The sequence below is a fragment of the Cryptomeria japonica genome, chromosome 8, assembly GCF_030272615.1.
Source record: "Cryptomeria japonica chromosome 8, Sugi_1.0, whole genome shotgun sequence".
In the NCBI taxonomy this organism is placed as follows: Eukaryota; Viridiplantae; Streptophyta; class Pinopsida; order Cupressales; family Cupressaceae; genus Cryptomeria; species Cryptomeria japonica.
This window is the reverse complement of record NC_081412.1, coordinates 341,665,521-341,678,828: the sequence shown is the minus strand read 5'-3', so window position 1 is coordinate 341,678,828 and position 13,308 is coordinate 341,665,521. Positions and strand designations below refer to the sequence as shown.

Genomic DNA, 13,308 nt, shown 5'->3' with positions numbered 1-13,308 from the left:
GGAATTCAGTATAATCTATCTGAGACTTCCAAGCAAGCGAACATAATTGAGAAATAATGTCCGTTTGTCTTGACTCTGGTTGTTCAAATGGCAGATCAAAGGGAAACTCATGCGGCAACACCATACTGCATCATGTCTACTACCTCGACTTGTGAGCAATCTATTGTTGTTTCTCGCCCTCCTTCTAGCACCAATTTATGTTGGTGTATGTTTTATCATTCATTGAACATTAGAATAAAATGTCAAGGACACTCTACCCTCTCTTGAACAAAATCACTATGTGTGCCAAGATTGCAAAGAAAGACCACATGGCGACTCCAAGGTTTATATGTGCGAACAGGCGACTTTACGTGGGATAGCTTTCTTAGTTATGTATGCTGAAATACAAGAGGGACTTACACTCAACTAATAATGATCACAAGTTAGGACTTAGATGAATCTAACAATAAATGGTCTTTTTTTTTTTGGTTTTTCAATTTTGGACTTAAAAAAAAAAGGATAAAAGAATAGGGGTTTAGAAGTTCTATACTACTCGTAAGAACTCGAGAGAGGGTAAAGATTAGGTGAAACCAATCAACGATACTTTGTTTTGCCACACTATGGACAACTAGACAAAGTAGGTGCAATCTTCTAAGGTTGTGCTTGAAATTTTCAGACTGTGAATGATACCATCCAACGAACAATATTCACCCAAAGTAGAAGTTAAGCATCCACGATACAAGCTCAGACTAACTTTACGCATTGAATAAAAATAATCTATTCAAAGAAAGTATGAGCAATAGTTTCACCAACCTATACTGTCAAATCTTTCATTCATTTAACAACTTTGAAAGCAAATTTACTCTAAACAAAACTATTCTATGTTGAAGAAATATATGCAACCATGCAACCACGTGATAATAATAAGGCTTCAAAGCAAACTGCAAATGAACCTATATTATCAAAATAGCTCTAAGCAACAATTTCATAAATCTCTCCACAATAGAATGAAATGAGAGAATGAGACTGAGAGTTTATATAGAGTTTCTGGAAACAAATGAAAGGCCGAGATCGATCTAAGATCAATGGCTGAGATTAAGACAACACAACCTTAGAAAGAGTTTCCCAAAATAAGACCAAAGACAAATGCATGCTAGACAAGTGGCATGAAGAGCTATCTCCTAGGAAGGCACATCCTTATCCTCGCGAGCGGCAGTGTGTTCAATGAACCTGGACACGATTGGGCCGACCTCTTCCATTGTGACATGTGGCAGCATATTGACATTGAATTCCAATCCATCCAGTTCATCTGCACACACAGAAAAATCAACCTCCCACTCCAATTCCTATCTTTGGAAGGCATCCTGGATAGACAAGAAATGCGATGCCTTAGTCAAATTTATTGGTCCAGTGTTGGCAAAGAAAATTTCCTGAATTCTGAGTTTGAGATTTTCCAGCCGCATATCATTTTCCCGGATGGTCTCCTTTTCAAGCAAATCGGCATTTACAAGGAAAATTTTGCTTTTTATTTCTTTAATTTTCGCTTTGGCCTTAATACTATCATCCTTTACCTTCTCTAGGACTTTGCTTCGTGCAACCATTGCCCAATGCCATGCGTTGAAATCATATGCAGCTCCTACTGCAATTATCTTTCCATCAATCAATTCCTGTTTAGGAATTCCTTTCAACACTCTAAGGCATGGGATAATTCTGTCCTGAACGTCTTGAAGGTCAGCCCATGCTTATGCCATGCTTGCAATTTTGGAGAGCAAAGAGGAAGTCTGTCCATATGTCAACATCAATCCGTCCACGAATGTGGTTGCTTCTTCTCTTTTGCTTGCCATCCATTCTTTAGTCTCTCTTGCCGTCACTTTTTCTTCTTCAAAATTTTCAATTGCTTCCCGCGAGGAATTCAAAAGTGGAGGAGTTGCTGGATGGCCCTGGTTAAGTGGCTTGGTCAAGTGCTGAATGTATTCCTTTAGGCGCTCAATTTCCTTTATGTATTCTCTCTTCTTTCCTACCTCTTTGTCCAGTATTGCCTTCATGGAAGCAATTGAATATCTCTGTCTTCCACCTCTTGACCCTTCGTAGTTGGTCCCAAGTCGAAGGTGGTAATTTCATACTCCTGATGAGTAATCTCTTCTTTTGACTTGTCCACTTTTGGTACAACAATCTAAACTGTATGACAGCCTGTCTCATCTCTCTGGATTGTGGAAAACTTCCTGGTAGGCTTCTTTGCAACAACCTTCCCTAATTTGGCCAAGAAATCGGCCGTGTCATCTTCTTCTTCCTGGACTATTTTCATAGGTAGTTTTATCTTCAATCTTTCCTTCAACCAACCAGGAATTGTAGGTTGTTCAATGACTTCCTCTTCCTGATTACTTTCTTCACATGGAATATCCTGACCTCCTCGAAGAGCGGAACTCATTCCCTCCTGAAATTCATCGCCCAGAATATCCATTTCATTTTCTCATTCAAGTATCTCCCCGCCTGTGGGAGATGGAGGTTCTTCATCTTCGTGCTGGACTGAGCCAATATTTCGCCCATGGATTGGAGAAGGAATTTTTATTTCAGCAAGTGGTTGATCCTCAATAATCATTAGGCTGTCCAAATTCCTAGTAGTAGTAGAATGGGATGGCTCTGATCTCTGCATCTTTTGAGCAAATTCCTCATTCACGACTTCCTTCCCTTTCGACCTTGAAGGGTCATCAACTGCTTCCTTCCTTTTTCTTGAATTGATGCTTTCGATTGGCCTAGCACTTTGAGATGCCGCTTCATTGGAAGAGTATGATTCCAGGGTGCCCATTAAGTTGTAAGTGAGAGTCACACCTCTTCACTTCCGCACTTGGACTTGTTGGTCAACCCACCACTATGAATACTTAACAACTGGCCGCATCAAGGTGGTTAGATCTGCGAGCTCTGGTTCTAACCATTGTACAGGAGGGAGAGGCCAATTCTCATCAAAGCGCGACTGAACATATTCTCCATCATCCTCTAACTGATCAGGCACACGGAAAAGCTCGGTTGTTCTAATCAAGCTTATTGGCAATTTAGACCATAGTCTTTTCCTGATATCAAACTCATCACAACATTTGCCCAAAAATCTTCCAGGTCGACTCTATGCTTGTACTTTTCTCCGTTTACTGATCCAATTTGGTTGTGTGGATCAAAATCAGCCCTGGATCGGTAGAATGTGAAAGGATATCACTGCATTTCCAATCTGGCACTCTTAGCTACATATGCTGTTGGGCAAGACTCCAGCATATTTCCGATGAAAAATGGAAAGGAAATGATTGCTTTCTGCTTGGTTCCTTGGAAGCCTTGATACACGTCTAATTGCCTCAGAACTTCTAGCAAGATCATTCTATTAGTGGTATAGATTGGAAGTCGATAAGGACATCTGGTAAATCCTTGGATTCTTATGTATGTGAATCTTGGAAACTGGATAAACCAGGATCCATACTTGCTTATCAGGCTCTTGGCTTCTAGAGTAAGCCTCTGATGGGTTCCTCCTTGCAATGTTCTGGTGATATACATTAAGAACACATCATTTACCTGCTTGAAGTGGGCCTTCTCGGTTAGCTGCAGCTGCGGATAGCAGTCGTAGGACTTAAATTCATTTTCGCCATTGCCTACTCTGCGTTTACAAATCAATCCGGTGTATCTGTAGTTTCTTGCCAGTAGATTGACAATGCAAGAGCTCATGTAAAAGGACTTCATCCTTTCCAAATTTTTCAGTTGCTCATTCAAGTTGTTGCTGATTATCTTGGACCAATTGAACATTTTGACTCTAAAGGTGATCTCATCAATAAAATAATACATCCATGTTTCAAATGGCGCTCCCTGAGGGCTGCCCATTACTCTATTCAGCAGTATGACAATATCACCGTACTCCTCCTTGAAGTCAGTGTGAAATAGTCTCTTTGGCACTTTCTTGAGATTGGGTCTTGGCTTTTCGAGCCACAATTTATTAATATTTGTTGCGCAAAGTTCAGGCTGATCTTCATAAAGTCTCTTGGTTTCTTCTTTGGTTTTATAAGAAGTCCGATTGTAATTTGGTATCCCAAATGCTTCCTGGATGGCTAACTCTCCGAGATGAGCCAATACTCTTCCATCTGGTGCAACAATTTCTCTCTCTTGGGCATTGTAGTGTATGGCACATTCAACCATAAGTTCAACACATTCCATAGCTGGTGGAAATCCAGCTGCTTGGATGATGCCATTTTTCATCATCCGGCGAGCAATAGGTGTTGGCAGAAATCCATCTTGCCCATATATTCTCCTCTTGAAATCTTTGAAGTCCACGTGCCCGAGGTTGGTGTTTGTGACATTTTTCCATTTGGAATTGGTCTTTGACTCCGGCTGCAACCCTTTACAGGCGAACTTCATCTGAGCTTTTCTTGAAGGTCCTCCTTTGGTTGTCATCAACCTGCAAGCAACATAAACATTTAACATTATTTTTGAGAAAATTGAAGATTCTAATTCTGATTTTTGGACCCTTTTGTTTGAAAATTTCACTTTCAGTCTGTCAAAAAGCTAAATTTCTTGTGAAAAATTAGATTGAAAATGGACGAATTCGGCTAAATACTTAGTAAATTTCGCGAGAATAAGTGATTAAGACAGAAGAAAGATCAGTCAAACTCAGATTTCAAACCCTTCGAAATTATATTTTGACTGAAAATCTGCCTTCAATTCTGAAAATTGTCTTTAACTCAGAAATAGCACTTTATTTTCTGGAAATTTTGTCCTTCAACTCAGAATTTTTACTTTATTCTCTGTCCTGCACTTTGAAAATTTACTCTTTCTTCAAAAATTCTTCTTCAAAAATCTTTCTTTCATAACCTCGAGAGAGAAAAACCTTCAAACTTCAATCTTCAACTTGAGAATGAATTGAAAAGGACAAGTCGATTTGATATATAGTTGGAGGAGTTCGATTTTAAGAAACTTCATGTTTTTTTTGTTTTTTCGTTTTTATGTTTTTTCCAAGATTCATCTAACTTGGACTTGTTTTATCTCTTCCAAAATGGAAACTCACTTTTCCTCAAGCGAGTTGGCATAGAACCTTCTAGATCCTTCTCTTGAATTTGAAATTTTTTTAAAGTGTTGGAAAATTGAGTTTTTCAAAAAGTTTTCTAAGTGTTGGACTTTTGAATATCTCTTCTAACTTTTCCAAACCTTTATCCATGGCGGACTTATTCATGTGTTAGGACACTTTCTCATGCTTTGGCGGACTTGGCACATCATTATGCCAATTTCATCTAGGCGAACTTCTTTTTTCCCAAGCCATTTGCCATTGATGGCATGGCAAACTTCTTATGAACATTGTTTTTCACTTGGCGAACTTCATAACACCTTGGACTTTGTCCATTCTAACCTTGGGCGGACATTACTATCTCTTGGACATATGCATGGCGGACTTTGAGAGTGTTTGGACATTCTTTTCATGCCTAGGTCGGACTTTGCTGTTGTCTTGCCACTTTTCATGAAGGAGGGCAGACTTTCTAATGTCTTGGACGATTTGATCAAGTGCTAGGCGGACTTTATGAGCTTTTGGACATTCTTCCAAGGTTGGGCAGACTTTGAGCTTTACATGCCAAAGGGTGGGCAGACTTTGTACATGTTTGGACATTGTCTAGTTTAGCCTTGGTGGACTTGGCATCTCCTTTGCCATCTCCCCTTGTTTTCCCTTTGGGCGGACTTTACCTTGCCTTAGGCATGGCAGACTTTGTTTTGTCTTGGCTTGTGCTAGACGGACTTCATCTTTTTTGTGCCACTCCATGGCAGACTTGGCCATTGGCTTGCCATGCTGATCTTAGTGCTGGGCGGACTTTGTAGATTTTTAGCCATTCATGTGGGCGGACTTGGCAGCTCTTTTGCCATGTTCCTTGCAGCTGTTAGAACATTGTTGGGAGGGCGGACTTCAAGGTTGGCTGGACAATATGCATGGCGGATCTCATGTTTGGCTGGCCATCTTCTCATTTCTTCTATTGCTATCTCCATCGACTTTCTTGTTCAACCATGCATGCTTATCTGGATCATTTGGAACAAAACCTCGTCCAGAGATTACACCCTGCTTTTTACAGTTGGAGACACAAATTTTTGATTTCTGAAGACATGAACGTTGCTGCGATGACCTTAGGGACCCAATCCGAGGTCAACTTTCCAGAAAGCTGAAAAAAGCAAAAAGCAAAAAAGCAAAATGCAGGCCAAAAAGATGTTTCTCGGATTGGTCCCAAAGTGCCAAAAAAAAAGAAGCAAAAAGCAAAAAAGTAGGTTCCCACAAAAATAGGAAGCTGTCAGAATTGACCCTAAGCAATTGCATTTTACATCCTTCAGGCCTTCTGAGTGCTTTGATGGTGTCCAAACACTGTTTTGAACATGATTTCCCTTTTTGACCTGGATGTCTTCTCAAAAACTCTAACTCTAAACTCCCGAAAATAGAGACTCATGAAATTGCAAAGCTAAGACGAAAACCCTAAAAAGCAAACAACTGGGGGTCCCCATTTGCAATGGGGCGATGTGTGAAATAGGTCACAACACTAGGAAACAAAAGCCAACAAAATATGGTTTGTTTCATTTTCAATTGTAGAGCAAGTCAATGACATCCTTTCAAGTTGGGGTTTCATTAGTACATGGGCTCTCACCCAATTTTCAATTTCGATAAGTTCAAGCTATAGGATCCTTTAGTGCTAGGTGGAATAGAAGATGAACATGCAATAGTACTTCTTTTGCTAGAATATTTGAATGAGGTCTTTTATCATATCATGCTATGTCAATTGATAACAGCAGTGTTCCACGGAAACGCGTTTCCCCCAAACTTTTTCCCTTTGTCCCCCTGTCCCCGAAACCCGTCCCCAAAACTTTTTCCCTTTGTCCCCCCGTCCCCGAAGCCCGTCCCCGCGTCCCCCCGTCTCCCTGTCCCCAACATCCGTGGAACACTGGATAACAGGCTGTGTTTGGTAAATAAATCCCTGTTGTCTATTCTCTATTGTATCTATATAATCTATAATGAGATTTAAAAAATAAATAAAAAATACTGACATATGTATTAAAAAATTATTTGCAAAAAAAGTAAACTATTATATAATAGAATATTTATGACTAAAAAAGGAGTTAATATATAAAAATATAGAATAAAAGAAATAAAACATCACAACAAAGTACCATTAAAATATAATGGCCTAGTAGAAAAATCAATAAAAAGCTTATTTCAAAACTTAATAAAATGTCTGAGAAAAAAGAACCACATGAAGTATAACTTTGAAAACCTCTATTTGTCGGATAAAGTCAGAATTTATGGAGATTTATCGAGGAAATCATGATGTCAATTCTTGAAGTTGATCATCTTATAAAAACTTTTTGAGCCATGAAGATCCACATAAATAACAAACTTTTAATTTTTTGAGAACCACATAAATCTTGATAACTTCATTGTGGATTTATCCTGTTCATGATGTGAGAATATTGTGGATTGTTGTTTAGAGGTAGGACCGATTAGAAAAGATCTCATCTGGGATTAAAAAAATTGAAATGGATGAAAAGTCTAGATCAAAAAATTATTCCTTAAAATGTAAATTAAGAGAACGAGATGGCAAAATTTTGAGATTAAAAGATCAGAGTAAAAGTTGTTGTCTTTGATGAGATTATTCAAACAATGTAAAATTCACAAGTAGAATTTAAAAAATGTCGATAAATTGTTTTAAGAAAGACAGAATTCATTCAATCACATTATCATAACCAAATTCTCCTTATCATCTTAAAAATATTTAAAGAAGAGATATAATGTACTAAGATAGAATGAGAATCAATTTGTCTACAAAGAAACATTATTCAAGGTCATGTATTTAAACATGACTCCTAGCGAATGTTGTATTTTATAGTTATTCTTAGGTAATAAAACTGTAAAAGCTTTTTTTGAGAAGAAAATCAAACTGAAGAAAAATCGTTACATGGTGAGACTGTTTAAAACATAACAATCTATAATTTCATTGAAAACATTAAAAATTTAGATGAATCAACAGATCTCGAAAAACAAACCCTATTGAAGCTCTCATTAGCTAGAAAGTTGTCAGAGCTCAGGCCTCTACAAATTCAAGTTTTACCATGGATTGTTGTTTTGAGGTAGGACCGATTAGAAAAGATCTCGTCTTACATGTGGGATTAAAAAAATTGAAATGGATGAAAAGTCTAGATCAAAAAATTATTCTTTAAAATGTAAATTGAGAGAACGAGATGGCAAAATTTTGAGATTAAAAGATCAGAGTAAAAGTTGTTGTCTTTGATGAGATTATTCAAACAATGTAAAATTCACAAGTAGAATTTACAAAATGTCAATAATTTTTTTTAAGAAAGACAGAATTCATTCAATCACATTATCATAACCAAATTCTCCTTATCATCTTAAAAATATTTAAGGAAGAGATATAATGTACTATGATAGAATGAGAATCAATTTGTCTACAAAGAAACATTATTCAAGGCTTTTTTTTTGACGTTAATGAGGAAGTTCAAACATGACTCCTAGCGAATGTTGTATTTTATAGTTATTCTTAGGTAAAACTGTAAAAGCTTTTTTTGAGAAGAAAATCAAACTGAAGAAAAATTGTTACATGGTGAGACTGTTTAAAACATAACAATCTATAATTTCATTGAAAAGATTAAAAATTTAGATGAGTCAACAGATCTCGAAAACAAACCCTATTGAAGTTCTTATTAGCTAGAAAGTTGTTAGAGCTCAGGCCTCTACAAACAAGTTTTACCATGGATGTTTTCCTTTGAGGATATTTGTTTTTATAAGCAATACATAAAGTGCAAAATGTTAATACCTACATTAAAATTTAAAAGTATATAATAAAAGGTATTTGGAAAGTTTAAGGATGTCAATTCGTTAATTGTGCATAATTGTTCTATCTCAAATGGATACACATTGCTTTTTTTCTCTGCATGAGAAAACAATAATTTGATTTTCAGCATAAAATTTCAGTTTCTCTTAATTAACTCTTTTAACTTTGAAGCAATTGATATTTAACTCCTGAGTACAACAATCATAAATGGCAACTTAAAGCATACTTGAATGCATATGAAACACTTATGAAAACACGTGGATAGGAACTTGAGCATGCACATATTTTAATGCTAGAATAGAGGGAGCTTATAATTTAATGCCATTAGTAGGAGAATTGCTGAAGAAACTGGGTTGTATAGAACCAAATTTATTGTGATGTTAATCATGACAAAATAATAGTAGAGACATTATTGTAAATTTGTACCGTCCTAGTTTTGTATTGTTGGAAATGCATATGTGAAGTATAAATTCTGATTTGCTGCTCATTTTCTTTATTTGGCAGGACAGAAGCAGATCCTGCATTATTGGCAAATTATATAGTAGCATTATTGAAGAACAACAAACCTAAGAAGGAGCTGCAAAAGCTTTGTGTTGATAAGTTGTATGATTTCCTAGGCGATGGTATATTCCTATATTATCTTCTAGCTTTGTTTTACCATGTTTTCATGGTGGTCTTCTTTAAATGTTAATGTCGTTTCTAATAATGATAATACTTGTACAACATGGTGTAAGACTTGGGGTGTTATATACTCTTAATCATTAGTTATTATTGATTGATAAAAAAAAAGGATATGTCTTTAGCCATATAATCTAGAGAAATTCTTCTCTTCATACTAAACAATAAGCACTATCATTTTATTCATATGGTTATAGGGTAATGTGTCATAGGAGCATATCAAATAGTATCACAATCATAAGGCTTGTGACCAAAATCTCTTCAAGCAGCCTTTATCATCACGACAAACCTTATGTTGCTATTTAATGTTTTAAAATCAATACCTACAAAACAAAACAGAGACTGTTATTTTCTTTAGAATGGCAGGAGAAGGAATTAAAGCTAAGTTACCGGTTCGGGTTCGGATTCGGGTACGGATTCGCGGATTCGGCCCAAAAAAAAAAAAATCTTGGGTACGGGTACGGGTTCGTCCGTACATATATATATATATATATTAATTATATATATATACCCATATACTATATATATGGTCAATATATACAATCCATACAAAAATAAAATATACAATGTGACTTTCCATACATAAATGATAAATAATAAATGATAAATCCATAATTATTAATTGCCAATGCCAATAAATATTCATATATCGCAAATGTAATCAGTAAACTAATAACTAAAGTCTAATATCATATTCATAATTTGCAAAAAAGATAATATTCAAGTTTCAAGTCTTTTTTAAAAAGTCATAAAGGGGCGAATTAGAGTTTTATTATTAAAAACTATTTTAAAAAGTCTTTTTTTATTATTTTTTATTGTTTTTTTGACCCGTGGGCCCCGTTTTTGGGAAACCACAGGCCTGGGTTCACGCGGGTCCTCCTAGGTTCACCCGGGTCCTCCTGGGTTCGACCTGGGTTCCACCCGGGTCCTTCCCAGGTGGCCGGGTTCCCTGTGGGTCCAGCGACGTAGGACCCACAGGGAACCCGGCCACCTGGGAAGGACCCGGGAGGAACCCAAGGAGAACCCGGGGAGAACCAGGACCGGGCAAGAACTAGAACCGGAACCCAGGCCAAAAGGGGAAGAACCAGTAACTTATAATTAAAGCTGTCTACTATACAGTGAAACATAACTTGACGCAGGACCCACAGGAAACCTGGCCACCTGGGAAGGACCCGGGAGGAACCCAAGGAGAACCCGGGGAGAATCAGGACCGGGCAAGAACCAAAACCGGAACCCAGGCCAAAAGGGGAAGAACCGGTAACTTAGAATTAAAGCTGTCTACTATACAGTGAAACATAACTTCTCTTTTTCATATTTGAATTTTATTATCAGAGGAGTCTTATGGCTAGTTGGTATTTCAAAGATTATTAATAGTGGCCTGAACCATGGAAAGACTGAGCAAAACTGAAGGAGGGTATTTGAAGGCTGAATCATTTTCAAATAGATGTGTGGATGTAATTGTGAAAGCACTCACATCTCCCTGCCTGCTACCCCTGTTTTTAGGGGTCATTCTTGTGAATATGGAGAGACCAGTTCTGTTTCTATTAACCATAAAGATGTGGATTAGGTAATGGCTACTTTTCAAGATTCATATGGTTAAAATCTGTAGCATGATACAATCTTCAAGGCTGGTTTTCCATATCATAATGTTGGCATCTTGTTTTGTTGTTTAATATCTTAGCAAGGCAAATAGCATCCGTGTGCATGCTTTCTGTTTTTCTATGGAGGATTCTTGTGAAGATGAAGATAGTGTTTCTGATTTTGTGGATTAGATAATTTCCGATTTCTATGATAATTGTAATATTGAGTTTGCAAAATGGACTTTTGATGTTGTGCTCATCTATCCAATCACAGGCTGAAAGCCCAAGCACAGTTTTCTTAAGCTTGAGTGACCTTTGGATGAAGAAACACACACACTAATACTGAGGGGGGGGGGGGGAAGGGGGCAGGGGTGAAGACTCTTTTGCTTATTAAAACTTTAGCAATCACAATGAGACAATCAAAAACATTCACACAAATAAGAGACACAAGATTTTACTTGGAAACCCTTTTGGGAGAAAACAATGGTGAATAGCTGCTTGGATCCACCGTCCAAATCTAGACTCAACAAAATGAAATCTTCTTTACGAATCTTTGTAGGCATCAATCCACAGGAGACACCGATCCCCTACAACTGGGCACCATCCCAGCAAGAGACTCCAATCTCTTTCAATGAGAGGCACCAACCTTCTGTTCCGATCTCCTTAGAAGGCACATACCTTCAAAATAACAATATGATGATTATTTGGAACTTCTTTTTAGAACAACTTTAATTCACCTTCACAAATCTGCTTACGGTCTTCAACAATTTCTGCTCATAGATCTGCAATGGACTTCCTTTAATTTCTATTCTCTTCTTACTAAATTGATGCTGAAAATTCTCTCTTAAATCTGCCAAATATTTCTCATAAATCTGCCCTTATATCTCTTGTAAATCTGCTCAAATTTTTCTCATAAATCTGCTTACATATCTTTTTATTTCTGTTTGTCATATGAATGATGTTCAATAAAATTGTTTGCTATTTTCTTCCCCCACACCTGCTTTTATACAACACGAAATGCCTTTTCACCCAAGAGTGGTGTCTCTTCCAAGGTCAGCCATGAGCATAAAACAAATTAATTTAATTTACAAAAACTTTGCCATATTTGGGTACCCATTTCAAGAGACGTCGGCCCTTGGAAATTTATTTATTTATGATTTAATCTCAAGGAAAGGCTTGATAGACATGGGTTGGCCCATGTAGGAATAAACAAAATTTATTTGTTCAAATTAAATGCAAATTAACACTTCCAATCTGAGTGCCAAAATTGATCTGCTTTTTGCATTAAACTCCATGGATAATCTAATTGGTATTGCCTTAGTGTGACCTTTGACATCAATGACTAATTTTTCAATAATCTCCCCCTTTGTCATTGATGGCAATTTCTCATAGAAATAATTTTAGAATGCAGCAGGGGCAATTTCTCCCCTGGAGTGAAATACTCACCCTTACTCTATTCCTTCTCTTTTGACATCAATGGCAAAGACTTTCGGGGGCCAAAAGAGAAGACAATGAATTGCTCTCCCTGAACACATGCTCCTTTTGAAGAACTTAGTGACTGGATGAGAGTGATATCACTCCCATATTCTCTGTTAGATACTCAAATGTCTCTTTTGGAAGGGGCTTTGTGAAAATGTCTGCAATCTGTTCTTGTGTAGCAATGTATTCCAACTTCATTTGTTGATCAAACAACTGCTCTCTTAAGAGATATTTGATTGGAATGTGCTTTGTCTTGGAGTGCATAACCGGATTATTTGAGGTGTTGATTGCATTTGCATTGTCATAGAATATGGAGATAGAATGCTCACATTCAACCTTAATATCCTTCAATGTCTTTTTTATTAGAGAACTTGTGTGCAACAAGCTGCTGCTGCTGCAATGTATTCCAGTCTGTTCCTTACTCAATCAAGATACAAGACTGTTATCAAGGAATAATGCTCCTCCACTAGTAACTTTTTTGTCATTGGCCCAATTTGCATGTGTATATGCTGAAAGGGTGAAATCTTCATCTATTGGATACGACAACCCAAATCCATCGTGCCTTTTGGATATTTGAATATTCTTTTGATTGCTTGCACATGAGTTTCCTTTGGTGCTGTCTGAAACCGTGCCACCGAACCAATTGCTTGCATAATATTAGGCCTTGTGGCTGAGACATATAATAGACTTCCAATCATGGAAATGTGTAGGGTTTGATTAGCCTCAAGAGATTCATCTTCCTTACTCAA

At 37.1% G+C, this 13,308-nt stretch overlaps 1 protein-coding gene across 10 annotated transcripts in view; it reads left to right on the top strand.

Annotated features, from left to right (window-relative positions):
- LOC131078847 (zinc finger CCCH domain-containing protein 27) overlaps positions 1 to 13,308 on the top strand; it is a 116,004-nt gene that overhangs the window by 31,889 nt on the left and 70,807 nt on the right. For all 10 annotated transcript variants that reach the window (XR_009113863.2, XR_009113861.2, XR_009113853.2 and 7 more), the window contains exon 2: positions 9,327 to 9,445. Coding sequence is in view for 3 of the 10 variants with exons in the window: in XM_058016692.2 (XP_057872675.2) it covers positions 9,327 to 9,445 (119 nt within the window). In the remaining 7 variants the exon portion in view is untranslated. The remainder of the gene's footprint in view (positions 1 to 9,326; positions 9,446 to 13,308) is intronic.